Raw genomic sequence first — 19,736 nt, 5'->3', positions numbered from 1 at the left:
GTAGAGGTGAAGAGATATGTGTGTGGATGTGTCCAGAACTACACGTGTAGAGGTGAAGAGATATGTGTGTGGATGTGTCCAGAACTACACGTGTAGTACTGAAGAGATATGTGTGTGGATGTGTCCAGAACTACACGTGTAGAGGTGAAGAGATATGTGTGTGGATGTGTCCAGATCTACACGTGTAGTAGTGAAGAGATATGTGTGTGGATGTGTCCAGAACTACACGTGTAGAGGTGAAGAGATATGTGTGTGGATGTGTCCAGAACTACACTTGTAGTAGTGAAGAGATATCTGTGTGGATGTGTCCAGACCTACACGTGTAGTAGTGAAGAGATATGTATGTTGATGTGTCCAGAACTACACGTGTAGTAGTGAAGAGATATGTATGTTGATGTGTCCAGGACTACACGTGTAGTGAGGAGATATGTGTTTGGATGTTTCTAGACCTACACGTGCAGTAGTGAAGAGATATGTGTGTGGATGTTTCTAGACCTACACGTTCAGTAGTGAAGAGATATGTGTTTGGATGTTTCTAGACCTACACGTTCAGTAGTGAAGAGATATGTGTGTGGATGTTTCTAGACCTACACGTGCAGTAGTGAAGAGATTACGTATGTGTATGGATGTGTTCAGAACTACACGTGTAGTAGTAAAGAGATGTGTGTGTAGATGTGTCCAGGCCTACACGTGTAGTGTCGAGATATATGTATGTGTGTGTCCAGACCTACAGTGTAGTGAAGAGATGTGTGTGTGGATGTGTCCAGGCCTACACGTGTAGTGAAGAGATGTGTGTGTGTGTGTGTCCAGACCTACAGTGTAGTGAAGAGATATGTGTGTGTGGATGTGTCCAGACCTACAGTGTAGTGAAGAGATGTGTGTGTGGATGTGTCCAGACCTACACGTGTAGTGAAGAGATGTGTGTGTGTGTGTGTGTGTGTGTGTGTGTGTCCAGACCTATATGTGTAGTGAAGAGATATGTGTGTTGATGTGTCCAGACCTACACGTGTAGTGAAGAGATGTGTGTGTGTGTGTGTGTGTGTGTGTGTGTGTGTGTGTGTGTGTGTGTCCAGACCTATACGTGTAGTGAAGAGATATGTGTGTTGATGTGTCCAGACCTACACGTGTAAATGGTGTGGCACCTGGTTCTGCAAGCAGTGTCTAAGGGGAGCTTACTGGGGCGTTATGTCCGAACCCCTCAAGTGCCGCGTCTGTTTTCAGGTCAGTCAGATGACGATCAGTGACGATGATGATGATGTGGAGTGATGACCTAGAGGTAACGCGTCTGCCTAGGAAGTGAGAGAATCTGAGCGCGCTGGTTTGAATCACGGCTCAGCCGCCGATATTTTCTCCCCCTCTACTGACAGGGAGGGAAGTTAAGACTTCGTATTGTTTAACAAAGTATTAGGAATCTGGACAATTTAAACCAGAGTTTGACCACAGCAGCTGTCGCGATCGACTGCCAGAATTCAAGTTGATAGCCTATTATAATCAAGTTGTTCAGTTTGTCTTGGTATTTGTCTGCCCCGGCGGTTTTCCGCTGTAGACAGTGTCAGTTCTGTTTCATTCTTGTGTTTGAATGCCAAGTTTTTTGTTTTTTTCATAGAATAACTGCATTATTTGGGAGTGTAAGATATTTATTTCCGAAAATGAAGCTTGTTCTTACGAGTATGTATGTATATTGAGTTAGGCGCAACCAAGATAAAATAACTTTGAAAATAATCAGTTATTTTCTTTGAATGTGTAGAGAATCATTTCTTGACTATATAGATTAGTTGTTAGTTTTTAATCATTCGTTTTTTCTGTCTGAAAACGAAATAAAACAAACGAACAAAAACAAAAAACAAAAACAAAAAAAACACGCTAAAGAACTATAAAAAAAACAAACAAAAAAAACACACACACAAAAAACCCACAGCAGTTCACATTTTCTTGAAAGACAACTCTAGATATTTTACTTTCTTTGTGAATTAACTTCCTCTTCATAGTTCCAATTACTATGATTTACTTTTCTTTTTCCTGAAATAACGAACTGCTCTTTGTTCTCTTTGTTCTCGTCCGAACAGACAAAGTGTCAAGGTGTGAGGGTGGACTTCGTCGAACGTCCCCGTGTGACTGAAGAGGACAACAGGGGACGTAAATCTGCCGGCGATATCCGGTCAGGGACAACTTCCGCCTCCAAATCGTCCAAGACCGCGAAAAATAAAAGCAAAGCCAAAAGTGCTGGGGGAATGAAGAAGAAAAAGAAGTGAACTGTGAGATTTGAAAAGAGCATGCTTTGGAGGGGTCGGAGGGGGGGGGGGGGGGGGGGGGGTTGCTCAGTGCGCGAAGGGTATGTAAATGCAGCCTTGGGCATTGGATGCCTGCTCTGGGATTTTGCTGTGTGCAGGAAGTGCAGATTTTTAAGTTGATAAACCGATTTCTGTTACACACTCAGAACGGTAAGTACAGCTGATATTCTAACTGTCCTTTGTATGTCAACGGAAAAGCATTTGGTCTGTTGTACATAACAATAAAATTATAAAGAAGTCCAGTTAATTGTTTTCTCGTGTAGTTTGTGATTTTTTTTTTCCTTTTCGTGTGTGCGTTTGTCTCTACGAGCATGTTTGTTCATGCAAGCGTGTCAGCATGTATGTACATGCATGTGTAAGAGAATGGATGCATGTGTATGAATGTGGACGCTTGAGTGATGTAACCAGGAATGACTTGTTTGTTGAAAGATAAAGACTTGAAATCTCAAAAAAACGAGTTCTTTGGTATAAAAACTGTAACTCATCAGATTCGTACATTTCACACACGCGAACGCTTGGGCACGCACACACACACACACACACACACATATATATAGGCCTATATATATACATAAATCTCTATATATAGACAGACAGATAGATAGATAGATAACATATATACATAGTGCACATACAATAATTTTCAGTCTCACAGGTTCGAATCTCGGTAACGGCGCCTGGTAGGTAAAGGGTGGAGATTTTTCTGATCTCCCAGATCAACATATGTGCAGACCTGCTAGTGCCTGAACCCCCTTCGTGTGTGTACGCACGCACAAGATCAAATACGCACATTAAAGATCCTGTAACCCATGTCAGTGTTCGGTGGGTTATGGAGACATGAAAATACCCAGCATGCATGAACCACGACAGAGTCATCGGCAAGTCGATGTTGGTCGTGTAACGAAAAATGTTACAGTTAGTAATGGTCAAAGTTATGACCACTGAACATTAATGGAAGAAGAAGAAGAATAATATGTACGCTTGAGTGATGTAAACATGAATGACTTGTTTGTTGAAAGATAAAGACTTGAAATCTCAAAAAAACGAGTTCTTTGGTATAAAAACTGTAAGTCATTGGATTCATACATTTCACACACGCAAATGCGTGGGCACACACACACACACATATATATATATATCTATCTATAGTAGATAGATATCAACATATATATACATAGTGCACATACAATAATTTCCAGTCTCACAGTCAACCACATCCAACCCTCTACCTAGAAATATACATTTTGAGACCCCCACCTTCTACACGCACGCACATACACATAATTATATTATACGCATTCACTCAAAATACATCATGTGCATCTCACAGACAAAACATTACTCAGCGGAATTAAATATTGGCAGTGCATACACACAAGCAGACATACATACACATATATTGATATAATGATATGTATTAAGTCCAGCAATACCTGCATGCGTACACACACACACTAGCTCTCATAATAAACACATGCACAGATACTTATTACTAATATTAGTCCCCTCAATGTACACACACACACACACACACACACACACAAAAGTGTAGTGTCCCCCTCTGCTTTTGGTTGAAAAATCAACTCTCTGGGTACAAAGGACTGAAGTTTTGACGGCCAACACAACACAGGACAGGGCTTCATTTCTCAACTCTCTTGTCTTCACGGTCTGCATTGACGGCCAACACAACACAGGACAGGGCTTCATTTCTCAACTCTCTTGTCTTCACGGTCTGCATTGACGGCCAACACAACACAGGACAGGGCTTCATTTCTCAGCTCTCTTGTCTTCACGGCCTTCTACGCTTCAACAGTATAGGTGGAAGGTGGCAGAGTGGTTAAAACGCTAATCTGCCAAAAAGTGTCCACGAGAGTCTGTGTTCGAATCCAGTCTCTCCGTTTCACCCAAGTTGACTGTGGTCCCATGTGCAGCAAGCACCTGGCACACTAAAATAGAACCCATGGCAACAAAAAAGTGTTGTCCTCTGGCAAAATTATGTACAAGAAAACCACTGATAGGTACACAAATATATCTGCATGCACTCAAGGCCTGACTAAGTGTGTTGGGTTATGCTGCTGGTCAGGCATCTGCCTAGCAGATGTGGTGTGGCAAAGATATGGATTTGTCTGCTGTAGAAAGTGAAACAGGACTTTTTTACCTTCCTGTCCACTACAGGTGGTCTAGGTGCTAGTCTTTCAGTTGAGATGATGAAACAAGGTACCAAACGCAGCATGGACTTTGTGCACATAAAAGAACCCACAGCAACGAAAGGGTTGTCCCTGGCAGAATTCTACAGAAAAATCCACTTTGATAAGAAAAAACATACACTTGCTGACAAAAATAAAAGTAATTAATTTAAAAAAAAAAAGAAAGGTGGCACTGCGTTGTGGCGACATGCTCTCCTCAGGAAGAGCAGCCTGAATTTCACACACACAAATCTGTCATGACAAAAAATGAACACAATACAATCAATAAAATAATAGAAGTTAACACAAAAAACAACAACAATAACATAAAACAAAGCACTCTTCTTTCTGTTTTCTCTTTTAATTGATCAAAAAGAAAATGTCACAGACAGATTCAGGACAGCACGTCCAACTTTCTCAGGTTTGATTCATGTCAAAAGACACCATCTCTTTAATGAAGTCACTGCCAACTTGGGTGGTTCTCTGCGGCACATCAATTGTCATGTTTCGCCAGTGCCAACATAGTGTGCCATTTACAGCCTGTGTCGACATACTGTGCCATTTACAGCCTGTGTCAACATACTGTGCCATTTACAGCCAGTGTCAACACAGTGTGCTGTTTACAGCCAGTGTCAACACATGTGCCATTTACAGCCAGTGTCAACACATGTGCCATTTACAGCCAGTGTCAACATAATGTGCCATTTACAGCCAGTGTCAACACATGTGCCATTTACAGCCAGTGTCAACATAGTGTGCCATTTGCAGCCAGTGTCAACACATGTGCCATTTACAGCCTGTGTCAACACATGTGCCATTTACAGCCTGTGTCAACAGAGTGCCATTTACAGCCTGTGTCAACACAGTGTTCCATTTACAGCCTGTGTCAACACAGTGTGCCATTTACAGCCTGTGTCAACATAGTGTGCCATTTACAGCCTGTGTCAACACAGTGTGCTGTTTACTGCTTGTGTCAACACAGTGTGCCATTTACAGCCAGTGTCAACACATGTGCCATTTACAGCCAGTGTCAACATAGTGTGCCATTTACAGCCAGTGGCAACACATGTGCCATTTACAGCCTGTGTCAACAGAGTGCCATTTACAGCCTGTGTCAACACAGTGTTCCATTTACAGCCTGTGTCAACACAGTGTGCCATTTACAGCCTGTGTCAACACAGTGTGCTGTTTACTGCTTGTGTCAACACAGTGTGCCATTTACAGCCAGTGTCAACACAGTGTGCCATTTACAGCCAGTGTCAACACATGTGCCATTTACAGCCAGTGTCAACACAGGTGCCATTTACAGCCTGTGTCAACAGAGTGCCATTTACAGCCTGTGTCAACACAGTGTTCCATTTACAGCCTGTGTCAACACAGTGTGCCATTTACAGCCTGTGTCAACACAGTGTGCCATTTACAGCCTGTGTCAACATAGTGTGCCATTTACAGCCTGTGTCAACACAGTGTGCTGTTTACAGCTTGTGTCAACACAGTGTGCCATTTACAGCCTGTGTCAACACAGTGTGCTGTTTACAGCCTGTGTCAACAGTGTGCCATTTACAGCATGTGTCAACACAATGGGCTGTTTACAGCTGGTGTCAACACAGTGCACTGTTTACAGCCTTTGTCAACAGTGTGCCGTTTACAGCCTGTGTCAACACAGTGAGCTGTTTACAGCATGTCAACAGTGTGCTGTTTACAGCCTGAGTCAACACAGTGTACCATTTACAGCCAGTGTCAACAGAGTGCCATTTACAGCCAGTGTCAACACAGTGTGCCATTTACAGCCTGTGTCAACACAGTGTGCCATTTGTAGCCTAAGTCGACATAATGTCATCTGTAGCCTCTGTCAACACAGTATCATTTGTAGCCTGTGTCAACATAACGTCATCTTTTGCCTTTAGCCTTTATCAACAACAGATAGTTCCTGAACATGCATCCAGAAAAGTGGAAACGTGTTCTGAATATCCCCACCCTCAGAAAATGTAGTTTTTGACATTCAAACACTGCGTCCATCACTGGAATGGCCTCACCTCACCTTGACCTGTTGCCCTGCCTGGGAAATGGGCCACACACAAGGCCTTTCCAGCCATCCCAGTCCAGTGTCAGTCACTCCAACTGTCCCCAGGTTAGGCCTGACCTCTTCGTATCCGCCACCAGGTCACAGCAGGTATTTCTTGGATACCCTTTTTTGCTTTTCCTCTGCCAGTTCCAGGTGAGAGCTGGTCTTATGGTGCTGGATGAAGGCTTGCATCGGGTATATCTGATCCAACTCCAGCATCTTTGGAAGATCTTTTCTACTGCTGCTGCTCCAAGCGCCGCTGATATTGCAGCAGGATTTGCAATGGATTGCACGTGGTTGTGATATTATCCCCAACAAAGGAAGGAATGGAAAACAGTCAAACATGTCACCCTATCTCCCACACAGTCCTCATACAGTCTGTCACCACTGCAATACAACTGTATACATCTGTGTCTTTCTGTTCCTTGGTCTCCACTGAAGCAGCCATGAAGAATGAGTATAAATACTTTTCTGCTTGGGCCATTTTCACACCAAACCACACCACACCACAGTTTTGTATAGCTAAAATAAGCCCCCATACACAACCTGAAGGGAAAAAGATCTTTGAGTATCTACTGAAACATATCCAATGTCTTTACAGCTGAATGAAATCAATGTGTCACAGTTCTTATACTGGCAACAGATCAACACCTGAATTATCAACAGATTTATATCACATTTGTGTCACACAACACCTGAATTTTCAATGGATGTATCAGTGTCTCACATCACCTGAGCGATCAATGGATGTATCACCTTCATTTGTGTCACACAACACCTGAATTTCCAATGGATGCGTAACATTAATTTGTGTGACATAACACTTGAATGAACAATGGATGTATCACCTTAATTTGTTTCATAACACCTGAATCAACCCACTTCTAAGGCTGGTAACTTTCCCTCTTCATTTTAGCTGTCTATGTATGTGAGTGTGTGTGTGTGATCACAATAGTAACAACAGATTTTTTTATCAGAAAATGTCTACCATCCCACTTTACCATTGACTGGGCCAAAGTTCCTATACAATGACTGAGCCAATTCTCATTACTAATAGTGAATTTGTCAGGGTTTTTTGTTGTTATCTTGTACCCCGAAGCAACAGAAATACACACAGGGAAATGAATCAGAAGCACAGGTACATGTGCATCAAATTTCTTGTGTGAAAACTTATTATGTCAGTCAGTGCTTTTGGTTTTACTTCTCGGTTTAGTCACATGCAAGACCAGCATCACTCAATACTGTTCCTCCTCAGTTAAGTCACATGTTGTCAGCTCAGGACAGTTCCTTCTAAAAATACAAAAATATTGCATGCAAGCGTGGCAGCCTGACAGCAGAGTTGTGGAGGAATCCTGCAGACATGGCAGGGTCTTCTATCTGCAGGGATGCCAGGGTAGGCAGTTCACACACACACAGCCAACACCTCCAGCCTTGTGGTAACCTGCAATGTGATTCATTGATTACAAATTATCATGATTAACATATAATGATATATGTATTTGATAAAATGTGAAACACAGACCTAAAACTTGTTGAATATATACATCTGTCTAGACTCAAGGCTAGCTTATCGTCTGCCATTCTGCGTCATGGTACAGAAATTGTGTGTGTGTGTGTGTGTGTGTGTGTGCGCGCGCGCATTTGGGTGTATGTGTGTGTGCTTAATTCTAGTCATATTTTGGTGTGTATGTAACATGGATGGAATGTGTTATGTAAACAAAAGTGTTTTTGTAAAGCACCTACAGCAGATTTCTGGATAGTATCATTATTATCATTATTATTATAGAAATTCAAGTTCTGCAAACAGAATAAAATGCCAATAAACTAAGACTGAGTAAGTTGCCAGTAAGTTTACACTGAAATATAATCACACACACACACACACACACACACACACACACATTGCTCTCCTTCCATCTCTAGAGGCTAACCTACAAATTCATCCATTCCCATCTCAAACCAACTTCCCCTCCCCACCTTTGCAAAGACTTCCATCCCAATTTTAAAAACAAAACAACATTAACGCTACCAACCCATCACTCCACCCACCCACACATAGGCCCATACACACAAGCAATGAATTGCTGCCCCAGTATAAGCTAACTAATTGTTGGATAAATAAATAAATAAATATGTTTACACACAGATACTGCAGCGATGCACTTTCACAAGAAGTCTATCATCCTTTGTTTTGTTTTTTATATATACAAATATTTGGTATAATCGTATTTTTTAAAACTGAGCAGGTTGTTTTGCAGTTCTTTTGGTTCGAATGTCTCAGAACTGGGCCCCGTTTTATTTCAATTCTTTCCGGCGTCTTCTTTATCCATTATGTTCCTTAGGACAGATCTTAAGGCACTTCGAAAACTAGTGATAATCATGATCAAACAGTTCAGAGTCTAACCCAGCAGACCATAATATTGACGATAATAATAATAATAGCAATAATTACAATGATAATGACGATGGCGATGTCATCACAGTCATGTCATCGTCGGTCGTTCACAGATCTGCCCACGCTGACTAGTTATTCGAAAGAACGTAATCGATTGATACAACCCATCAGGTTATTGCGGAAAGGTACGAAAGTATCAAGAACCGAGGCAGAACTCTCGACAGTGTGAGTTCACACGATATCAATGCTGCAGCATAGACACAAATATGTCATAGGGAATACTAGTGTTTATGGCTGAAGTGAGGTTAAAACTGGTTACTGAAGGGAGGAGGGGGTCATTTTTAGATACAAAAGGTAAATTCTTGACTGACTGACTGACTGGCAAGCATAGACCAAAAGCAGAAAGCGGCAGCTGTCATGTTTTTGTATTATCATTCACACAAAACATGCACAGACACAGTTCTGTTTAGATGTATTCTGAAATTTTTGGAGCTGGGATTTGTGTGAACCAGGAAGCCATCTTGAAGGATCTGGGAGAGGTGTTGCTGCTAACATGAACCGCGGCATGAATTAAGGGGACTGATGCCCGGACTGCTTTGTGGCGAAAGGACAGTGACTGATAAAAGACGTTGTTTTATCATCAAAGGTTCAGACTACGTGCCTTGGCAGAATAGTTGGTTTTGGAATTACTTAGGTACATATCACCTTTTTACACTACCATAATATATAGCTACATTTGTATCCAGTCATTGCAAAAGCATGGGCCATTTCCAAATAATTTTTTATGATGAAAATCATAGATTCACAACAATGTAAAGAGATTAAGTTGACAACGTTAGTTGAATCCATTTTGGCAGTTTCATTACTGACTTGACCTTGCAGTTATTATGTTTAGTATCATTTTTAAATCAAAGTGATAATCATATGATACGTGACAGCTAAAATGCCTGAATGAATCATTTACACATTCTTCTTCTTCTTCTTCTTCTTCTTCTTCTTCTGGATGGGTAGCCAACATCGACTTGTCGATGAATCAGCTACACGAATTCTTTTCCGGGGGGTGGTTCCGAGTGGTCTGTTTTAGTTAGTTCTAGGTTTAACAGGATTAGGAGGATTTTGTGGGGAGGGAGTGTGGGGGGCAGGGGCAGGGGTGGGGGTAGTTTGCTGTTGTCTGGAGCTGGTCAGAGGTTTGCCACCCTGGCCTGGAAGGCTGCCAGAGATGGCGCAGTGGCGGCTTCACTGGGCAAGTTGTTTCATTCCGGGATGGTTCTTGGAAAGAATGTCATCTGCCGGTACTGTGTCCTGTTGGATGGAATGTCGTATTGCAGGGGGTGGGACATTCTAGTTATATGGCTGAGGCGGCTGACAGAGGGAAGATATTTGGAATCAATGTGTACGAGGCTGTTGTGCACCTTGTAGAACATGGTGAGTCTCGCACGCCTCCGTCTGGCTTGCAGCGTTGGCCATTCCAGGTCAAGGAGCATGTCGTCCACACTGGAGGTTTGGCGGAAGCAGTGTGAGACCCAGCGAGCCAGGCTGCTCTACGCTGCATCTTTTCGATAGTATTAGTGTCTTCAGTGGCATGGGGATCCCATACACAACACAGCTGGCATACTCAAGGGTAGGGCGGACGAGGGCCCTGTAGGCTGCAGTCTTGATGGTCTTACTGGGCACCTTGATGTTGCGGCGCACAAGGCCTAGTGTCTGGTTTGCTTTGTTGGTGATGCTGTAGATATGCGGAGCCCACTTCAGGTCCTTGGTGAGTGTGACGCCGAGGTGCTTGACCTGGGTCTCCTCCTGGAGTCGGTGGCCGTGAAGTTTGTAACTGTGCTCCCGAGTTGTCCGGCGGCGGGTCATATGGACTTTGGAGCATTTCTGGGGGTGGAAAGACATCTTCTAGTGCTGTTCCCAGGAAGCTAGGGTGTCCACATCCGCTTGCAGCTCCTCTTGGTCTTCGGCTGTCTTGACGTCTTTGTGGCAGGCGGTGTCATCAGCAAAGAGCCTGACCCTGGCGGACAGTCTGGTCAGTAGGTCATTGATATAGAGTAGAAACAGGCTCGGCCCAAGGGCGGAGCCCTGGGGGACTCCTGAGTCTACTGGAGCAAGCTCTGACCTGGAACCATTGACAACGACCGACTGCTTCCTATCACTGACTGAGGAAGTTCTGGATCCAGGTGTTGATGTTCCCGACAATGCCATAGTAGTGTCGAAGCTTGTGGGTCATGAGGCTGTGATTTACTTTGTCGAACGGACCTTCGAGAAATCGAAGACAAGTAAGTCCTCCTGGTATCCCTGTTCAAGGGCCTCAGACACTTCGTCCACGAAGCCGAGTAGCTGCGTTTCGCATGAGCGCCCCTTCCGGAAACCGTGCTGTTCTGTGCAGAGAATCTGGTGCTCTTCGCAGTGTGCCATGATCTTGCTGACCAGTATGTGCTCCAGGAGCTTGCACGGAATACTTGTCAGGGAGATGGGCCTGTAGTTTTCTGCATTGTATCGTTCCCCTTTCTTGAAGACAGGACACACGTTTGCAGTCTCCCAGTCACTACAGGGACAACCCCAGAGTTGAGGGATGCCTGGTATAATAGTGTGAGCGATGGGGCTAGTTCCGTCGCTAGCTCTCTCAAGACACAGGGGCTGATCATGGCAGTGAAAAACTGAAGTAAACATTATGCGCTAAATGATATCGGTTTTGCTTTGACGGCATTATGATTAACAGATTAACGCGGAAAACTGTTAGAATTTGAAAACATACAAATTGTACCATATCTTTTTTTCCCCAGTAAAACCGTAACTGACAAGGTCAATATTGAACCTAAGCAGACAAGCTTACGCACCAAACCAGCCTAGCCATGATATGTAAGAAAATAGCTCTGGACTACCAAGTCACACATTGCATAGAACAACTGATGAAGTACTGATTTTAGACTTGTTCAACGTGGCAATCTCAATAATGTTCGTTTTCAGAGTGAGAAGCTGAAGACCCAGACCGCCGGTCCACCCCCGACCCCACACACATGTACACTAGAAGCACGTGCACAAATGTGTCTCACACCTATATATATGTGACACTATTCTCCCCCACCTCTCTCTCTCTCTTTTTTTGAGTGACATTTGATTAACAGATTTATCTGTCTCTATGATTATATACCGTTGCGTCAAGGTGCGACGCACACGAGCAAAGACCTTATTTTCAACTAGTCCGCAAACATGTAAATCATGTTGTCCCATTTTAATCTCTATCTTCGTGGTGTTGAAGTAGAAACATTCAACCAAATTATCAAACAAGAATTGATTCTAGAAACGTTTTAATTAAAAAAATGTTTTCTTTTATTATATTTTTTAACGCAAATGCATGTATTCTAGACTGGGAAGTACTTTTGCGATGAATTGGGATTAACGTCAACGCGTGATGTCATTTCCTGTAGGTCATCCAACCAGAGATAGCCAGGGTCACCTTTCGCAGTTTTGAGAGCTTCATCCACGAGAAAACGTCAAACATGCCCATGAAAGGTCTCACCATCTCCAGTTTGAAGGGGCATCCTTCAGTGAGTACAACTGACTTGTGATGCAACTTTTTGAGCAGCTTTGCAGTGTCTGAAGAAAAGACTTGTAAAGAAATCGAGTGAAAGTTGGTTAGGTTTCTAAGGCAAGAGACTTGGCAGGTGCCCTTTCTCAGTGAATGGTCTATTGTGGTGGAATATTTGATCACATGCATAGGCGAAAACAGTTATGTTACATTCCATTTAGGACAGGGAGTTTTGTATGTGAACTGCAGTGAAGTACGTGCGGTCACCAGTGCTGCAGTTAGGGAAAGCACAGTCAAAGAATATAAGAAAAAAGGAGGAATCCAACCCATGAAATAACAAATTTTGAAAGTTGAAACGTATGATTCCACCCATTCTCTCTGAAAGCACCACCTCCACCACCCCCTCACCCCCAAATGGAAATTGGCCTCATGCCAGTAACACTGTTGATACCATTATCAATATTCTGTTGCTTATGTACAAGGACATTTCAGAAAATTGAAATGTTAGTCTGTGTCACTGTGTGTGACAGATTGTTATTGTTATTAACTAACTCACTAACAGTAACTGAAATGTGAATAGAACTAGCAAAATACTAACATATAATGTTAGCCATTCAATTTAAGTTTGTGTTTGACCTTGGGCTTCGATAAAAGCCATACTACATTTCCTGTACACAGTACAGTATGAACTTGACAAGAAAAATTAATAAAAGTGCACATTAGCCATACATTCTATATTTCCTGGACACAGTACAGTATGAACTTGACAAGAAAATTTAATAAAAGTGCACATTGCATTTGCAGTTTAGACATGTCCACAGTGTATATTGCTGAAGAAATTTCTACAAACAGCTGAAGATAGCTTTTGGTTATAATGATTTTGAATCGAATTTCTAAGTGAATGGCATAGATTTTCAACTTCAAGCCAGGCCATGTGTGTAAAATATAATAACTTAGTAAGTATTGAATGGATTTTCACCCATGATTGAAAATGCTTATCAGGTCTGCATACAAAATTTTCAGTTTGGTTTGAGAATGTTTGAAGTCTGCATCAGCAGATGTATAGAATTAGAAGTACTAAGTTGTGTCTGTAAGCCGTGTAATTTTCAGGATTTAGCAATATCTGTGATACTTGTGATTTTAAGATGATGAATACCTCTTAGGAAAAGAATGTAACAGTACTAGGTGATTGAAGTTTTGGTGTCATATACTGTACCATGTCAAACTGATGCATTCGAGTTTGACATGGTAAGTATATGTAACACCAAACATGGAGTATAATACAAACTCCTCCTTTTGGTGTTACATATATTTACCATGTCAAACTCGAATGCATCAGTTTGACATGGTAAGTATATGTAACACCAAACATGGAGTATAATACAAACTCCTCCTATTGCAGCTAAATCTACTTCTATAATACTAATAGTAGCCTGAGTTATTTAGACAGATTAGTTAAAATTACCACTATGATTGTTGTTAATAATAATTTAAAAAAAAGAAAGATCCTGGACACATAGGATTTGATTTATATGAATAGGTTTTGACATGAGTTGATCATGTTATATGTATTGTTTATAATATTATATGTTGCAGAGTGATCTCTTTTAATGTGTATATATATATATAACACATGACCAGTCTGAGAAAAAAAAAGTTTACTCAACAAAGGCAAAGCTATGTTAACTGATAACTTGCTTCAGTATATAAAAGCATCCTTGGCAGTACTAAAAACGAGTACCTGTAGAGTGCAAGTGACTGTGCTGTGACCCATATTATTTTGTGCTCAGTTTTTGGTATATTTTGGTCGACTATAGTATAATCAACCACATATGTGCTTTTTTTTCTGTGTTCAATACATCAACTTTTGTTGTTTTTATTTTATAGTTTTTCCAGTTCACTCACAGACAACTTACTCAAAAATAACTTTATATGAATGAGCTTAGATAGCAGAGAAAAGTGTGCTTAGTTAAACCTAAAGTGTCACATTGTAATCTTCAGTTTAATTTCATCTGCCATGGCATTTCCACAGTCCTAGTTCTACTTTAAGTTTGTTCTCCAACAATCTAAGCTGTCTGTCCAATGGAGCAGATATTGCCATTTTTCTGTGGTTAGTTTTTCAGATGCTATGAAGTTATCACTATATCAGCCCTTTTTAAAAAAAAAAAATTTAATTTCTATTTTTACAGGACAGCAATTGTACAACTAAACTAGAAACACCCAAAAGGGAAACATTCCAAACACATTCACTGATATATATGACTTGGTCCATCCCAACAATTATATAAAAGTACAATTTAATTAGTATTACTATTTGTCGTGTGTGTGTGTGTACTGACTCCGGATTCAGGACTGGTTTGTATATATAACAACTAAACAAGATATGGAAATTCACTGTTTTACATGTGTAAACATAAGAATAAAATGTAAGTTAACGAACACTGAGCAAGTTGTAAGTTATGACAGAATCTGCATTAAAATAAAATCACACTCGCACACATATATTTTATATATGAGGCATGAAATGATGGGAGGCCTGAGTGGGGCATGCTGCCCTCAAGAAAAGAAATTGTCAAAGTGTGGAAAATCTAAGTCCTTCCTTTCCTCTCTTTCTATCAATCTGTGTGTGTGTGTGTTTTCACCAGACTTCAGTTTTGGTGGAAAATAATTTTCACATCAGTGTAAGCGTTTTTGGCTGGACAGTTTGATTGGTGGGACAGTTTGCTTGTTTGTTAATGTATACTTCTTCCTGCCAGAACTGGCATGTAGAATGTACAAGGGCTGTGTGTGATGATGATGGGTGATGTGTGTTTCAGCTGATCCCCCTGTTTGTGTGTGTGGGGGCGGGGGTGGTGGGCGCTGGCTACTACCTGACGCGTCTCAGCACTCGCTCTCTGGACGTCAGGTGAGGGATTGTGGAAATGCTCTGTGTTTGTTAGATGATGGTTTTTATTTCATTAAAATTGTAATATATTGGGGCGTTTTTGTACTATTTTTTGTCTTGAGATTGCTGTGTGTGAAATTTGGCTGCTCCTCAAGGGGAAGAGGGTATCGCCAAAGTTCAGAGCCACACTGTTTAAAATCTTTTTCATGTCTGCATTTGTTCCATGTTAGTGGATTTTTCTGCAGAATATTACAAGGGACAGCCCTTCCACTGCATTGGGTTCTTTAATATACGCTAAATGCATACTGCCCATAAGACCTTGTTGTGTTTTTTTTTTTTTTCCTTCTGGAAATGAATGGTAATTTTGATCAATTGATGTTTCACACACTTTATTTGCCTTTGTTTATACGCCAGCTAACCCAAACAGGGCAATATCAGTGCTAGAGGCAGACTGGGAACCCAGTAGAAGTATTGTATTAGAGTCCCTGGAACCTCCAAGAGTTCTAACTTATCAGAAGACCTGTTGATACACATGAACGTAGGATATGCCAGTGACTAGACTTGTGTGTGATCCAAATTGATGATATGTGTGAGTGAACAACATTGGTGTGTGTGTGTGCGATCAAAATTGATGGAGCAGTGTGTGTGTGTGTGTGCCTGCGTGTGTGTGATCCACATTAATAGTGGTGGGGTGGTGGTTGTCCCTTTGTGTGAATAACATTGATGGGGTGTTTGTGTGTGTGTGATCCACATTGATGATGTGTGTGTGATCCACATTGATGGTGTGTGTATGTGATCAAAATTGATGGTGCGTGTGTGATCCACATTGATGGTGTGTGTGTGTGTGTGACAGCTGGAAGAAGAACGACGTGCAACCTTGGAACAGGGTTGGACCCACTTACCAGTACAAGGTGAGACACACTTCTCTTGTTTTCATCTGGACCTTTGTTCACTACTTCTGTCTGTCAGTGTGTCTAATGTGCGTTTGTATACATGTGTGTGATTAGCATGTATGTTGTGTGTTCACCTTTAGTGTGTAATGTGTGTGTGGTGCTTGTGAATGTTTAATGTGCTCATTTGTAATTTGTGTGTGTGTGTATTAGTGTTGTTTTGTGAGTGTGTTTTGGTATTCCAGAAATCCAGTTTTCAAAGATACAAGTCAGACACACAACGCGGAGCAGTTCAGTTGCAGTGTTCATGTGTATGAATGAGCACTGCCCTTTTTTCAGCATTCTCAAGCAGCAACCTGTTCTGTTTGTTTGTTCACTTAGCTCAGTAATATCTCGGTTAGCCAGTACTCGAGTACAGATTTAAGTGCAGGTGGGTCTGTTCTTCTCAAGTGTTGAGCTTTAAAAATGATGGATATGTTGTCATTGAAGAGCAGTGTCGCGCCCTACCTTTTAGGAAAGGGCCTATCCTCTCACACAGAGGACATCAGGAACAAGGGAGTTATAATTGATAGTTTTTATTTCAATATCTATGCTAATACGAAAAAAAGAGAAAAGGGAATAAAGTTTGACATGAAAGCAATAAACACATACAAAACACAACACAGCCGTTCCGTTGTTTCATGATGTCCCTCCATGGATGCTGATGGACTTCTTGAAAGAAGTGAACATTTTTAATCAGATTTGAATGTTTGAACCTCTGGGATGTTTTTAAACTTTGAATAGAAAGCTTGAAGTGGTGACTAGTTTTTATTGTACTTTTTTTATTCTTGAAGTAGATGCTAATGTAGTGATAGCCTTAAGATGGCCTTAGTGGTCAGCAAGGCTCTAAGCACCATAATTTGATTTGAGGTAGTAGATAATCATCTCATTTGTTGTCAAAACATAGCCACATCATCTTTTGCAACAGTTACTGAATTAGGTAATAAATATATAAGATAACCTCACTAGTTATCATCAAAGCTGAAGCGTCCCACTTTTGTGCTGATGTTGACAAAGTGGTAGATGATTATTTCATTTGCTGTTTTAGCATAGCAGCCACTTCTCTTGTGCTGACAAGGTAGTGATCACCTCAATTGTTGAAGTATAGCAACCACTTCTTTTGCACAGTCTAGGTAGTTGATAACTTCATTTGTTGGCGAAGCATTGCGACACCCTTTGTAGGTAGTAGGTGATGTGTACATTTCAGAACAACCTGTGCTTTTTTCTGTTGCAGTTCTACTCCCCCAAGAGGGACTACTCCAAAGAGGCTTCCCCTGCTGAACGCCCCGAAATCTAAGCAGTCGATCGTGAACGGGCATTCAACATTTGTGACATGATGCTACTGGTTTGAGGTTTTATTTCCTGTAACTAGTGCACCAGTAGGCCAGCCTGAAAGGTGTAGTGTATGGTGAAGACGTATCTATCTCGCTGGGAATGGATGTTTGAAGTGATTCGTGACAGACGGACGGAAGGAAGGATGGAGTGGACATTATGTAGTGGATTTATTACTTTTTATGATTGGACCCGAAAACCAAAAAAAATTCCTTTTTTTCCTGGACCAGTGTCAAGGGTCTGTCTTTAGCCGGAATGTTCATGGGATAGAAATTTTCACTTTGATTGAGTATACAGGAGTTTGTAAGATATAGACTTGTAAGAACCACGCTGTTAATTTGGATGTGGAGTTATGTGGATTGTTTTATGTAAATAATCAAGAACCTGATTAAATTTTGCAAATATGAAAATGATTATGGCTAAATGATACCAAGATGATAATGAAAAAGAGAAATTGAGGTCTCAAAGCAATCTATCACATCGCACAAAGTGACTTCTATGTTCCATCTGAAAGGAAGTGTACATTCTTTTGCTTCATAGCCTTCCCTCCCTTTCCAGCAGGGTTTAAAAAATTGAAACAGTGAAGTGTTGAGTATTACATACAGTATTAGGGATACAAATAAAGGAATGAAGGTTGAGGCGTGTGCCTTTACATGTTTGTGTATGTGAGTTGACTTTTGAGTGTGTGTTCAGAAATGAATGTTTTTGCATCAGTCTTGTGGCAAACACTTCAAAGATGCAGCAAAGCGAGTTCATTCACAGGAAAATATCTGAAGTTGGCCCAGAAAGAGAACTTTTTACAAGGTTCTGTCCGCTGTAATGTTTGTTTTCAAATAATGCATCAGTCAACTGGAATCATTCACTTTGTTTTTCACTCAAACTGCCCATCCTCCCAACCAAACCAACCATCACTTCAATCTACAAAATAACCAGCAAACAAACAAAAAAGCAACAAACAAAAAAAACTCCTCCAAAGATACCTCTTCCACATGGAATCCTCATTTATTATGACAGTAAACTGGCAGTCACAAGAACATTACTTTTGATGACAAAATATATATTTCTCCCATTGTTTGACAGTGAAAGAAAATACCATCATTATCAATCCCTTTAAACAGAAAATGAAAAAAAAAAAAGTCCATCATGCACATGAATCAAGGACAAGCCTCTGATATTTGTATTTCTTTTTATCACAACAGATTTCTCTGTGTGAAGTTTGGGCTATACTACAGCGCCACCCTCTTTTTTTTGTATTTTTTCCTGTGTGCAGTTTTTGTTTTTCCTATCGAAGAGGATTTTTTCTTAAGAATTTTGCCAGGAACAACCCTTTTGTTGCCGTGGGTTCTTTTACTTGCGCTGAAAGCATGCTGCACACGGGACCTCGGTTTATCGTCTCATCCGAATGACTAGCATCCAGACCACCACTCAAGGTCTAGTGAAGGGGGAGAAAACATCGGCGGCTGAACCAGCGCACTGATTCTCTCGCTTCCTTGGTGGACGCGTTACCTCTAGGCCATCACTATTGGACCATTCCGTTCTGTCATTTCTCATAAGATTGACTGCATAACTAGGCATATGTCTTGGCATGAAAACATAATTTTATTTCAAGACTTATCATTGTTGTGCATCCCCCATGCCCTCCCACCACACACATACACACACTGTAGCACCAATATTCAGACTACCGGTGTGAGATGAAATAATACACCACAATAGCATGTGAAGACGTCACAATGGTGCCCACACTTAACATCTGGAGAAGACAGATACATCAACCAACTCTCCCTCAAGTCTGCCACACAGACGTATCACATAATGCTGTTTTACACAGACTGGAGAGCAGTCGGAATGTTGTCATACATCTTTGATACAATGAGGAGTCAAACCTCACTGACCAGTTTCAAGGAAGCGTCGGTGAAAGCATGCAGACCGATTCAGAGCAAATGTCTTTTTCAATAAACCCAACAAGTGGTCAGGCCTTAATACATGAATTAAAAAAAAAATTTTTAAAGACAAGTCTGCCTTAGATAATATAGGAAGTCCTGCATCATTTGACACAAAGGAAGTCATTTGATAATCTGGGAAGTCACATCTTTGATAGAAATGAGAAGTCCAACATCTTTGATAA

The 19,736-nt window shown here is 41.2% G+C and overlaps 3 protein-coding genes across 4 annotated transcripts in view; 2 read left to right on the top strand and 1 right to left on the bottom strand.

Annotated features, from left to right (window-relative positions):
• LOC143276651 (uncharacterized) overlaps nt 1-2,533 on the top strand; it is a 5,831-nt gene extending 3,298 nt beyond the window's left edge. For both annotated transcript variants that reach the window (XM_076581274.1, XM_076581273.1), the window contains exons 3-4: nt 1,117-1,221; nt 2,067-2,533. In XM_076581274.1, the coding sequence (XP_076437389.1) occupies nt 1,117-1,221; nt 2,067-2,252 (291 nt within the window). In that variant the 3' untranslated portion in view covers nt 2,253-2,533. The remainder of the gene's footprint in view (nt 1-1,116; nt 1,222-2,066) is intronic.
• Nucleotides 2,534-11,172: 8,639 nt separating this feature from the next.
• On the bottom strand, nt 11,173-11,604 carry LOC143276409 (uncharacterized). Its single transcript, XM_076580895.1, has one exon. It carries the CDS (start codon nt 11,602-11,604, stop codon nt 11,173-11,175), a length of 432 nt encoding a protein of 143 aa, XP_076437010.1.
• A 742-nt stretch (nt 11,605-12,346) lies between these two features.
• Nucleotides 12,347-18,246, top strand: LOC143276455 (cytochrome c oxidase subunit NDUFA4-like). The gene is made up of 4 exons (XM_076580954.1): nt 12,347-12,482; nt 15,280-15,368; nt 16,201-16,258; nt 17,511-18,246. Exons 1-4 carry the CDS (start codon nt 12,435-12,437, stop codon nt 17,571-17,573), a joined length of 258 nt encoding a protein of 85 aa, XP_076437069.1. The 5' UTR covers nt 12,347-12,434; the 3' UTR covers nt 17,574-18,246.
• The last annotated feature ends 1,490 nt before the right edge of the window (nt 18,247-19,736 follow it).

The sequence above is a fragment of the Babylonia areolata genome, chromosome 32 (genome assembly GCF_041734735.1).
Source record: "Babylonia areolata isolate BAREFJ2019XMU chromosome 32, ASM4173473v1, whole genome shotgun sequence".
Taxonomy (NCBI): Eukaryota; Metazoa; Mollusca; class Gastropoda; order Neogastropoda; family Buccinidae; genus Babylonia; species Babylonia areolata.
This window is presented reverse-complemented; position numbering and strand designations above follow the sequence as displayed.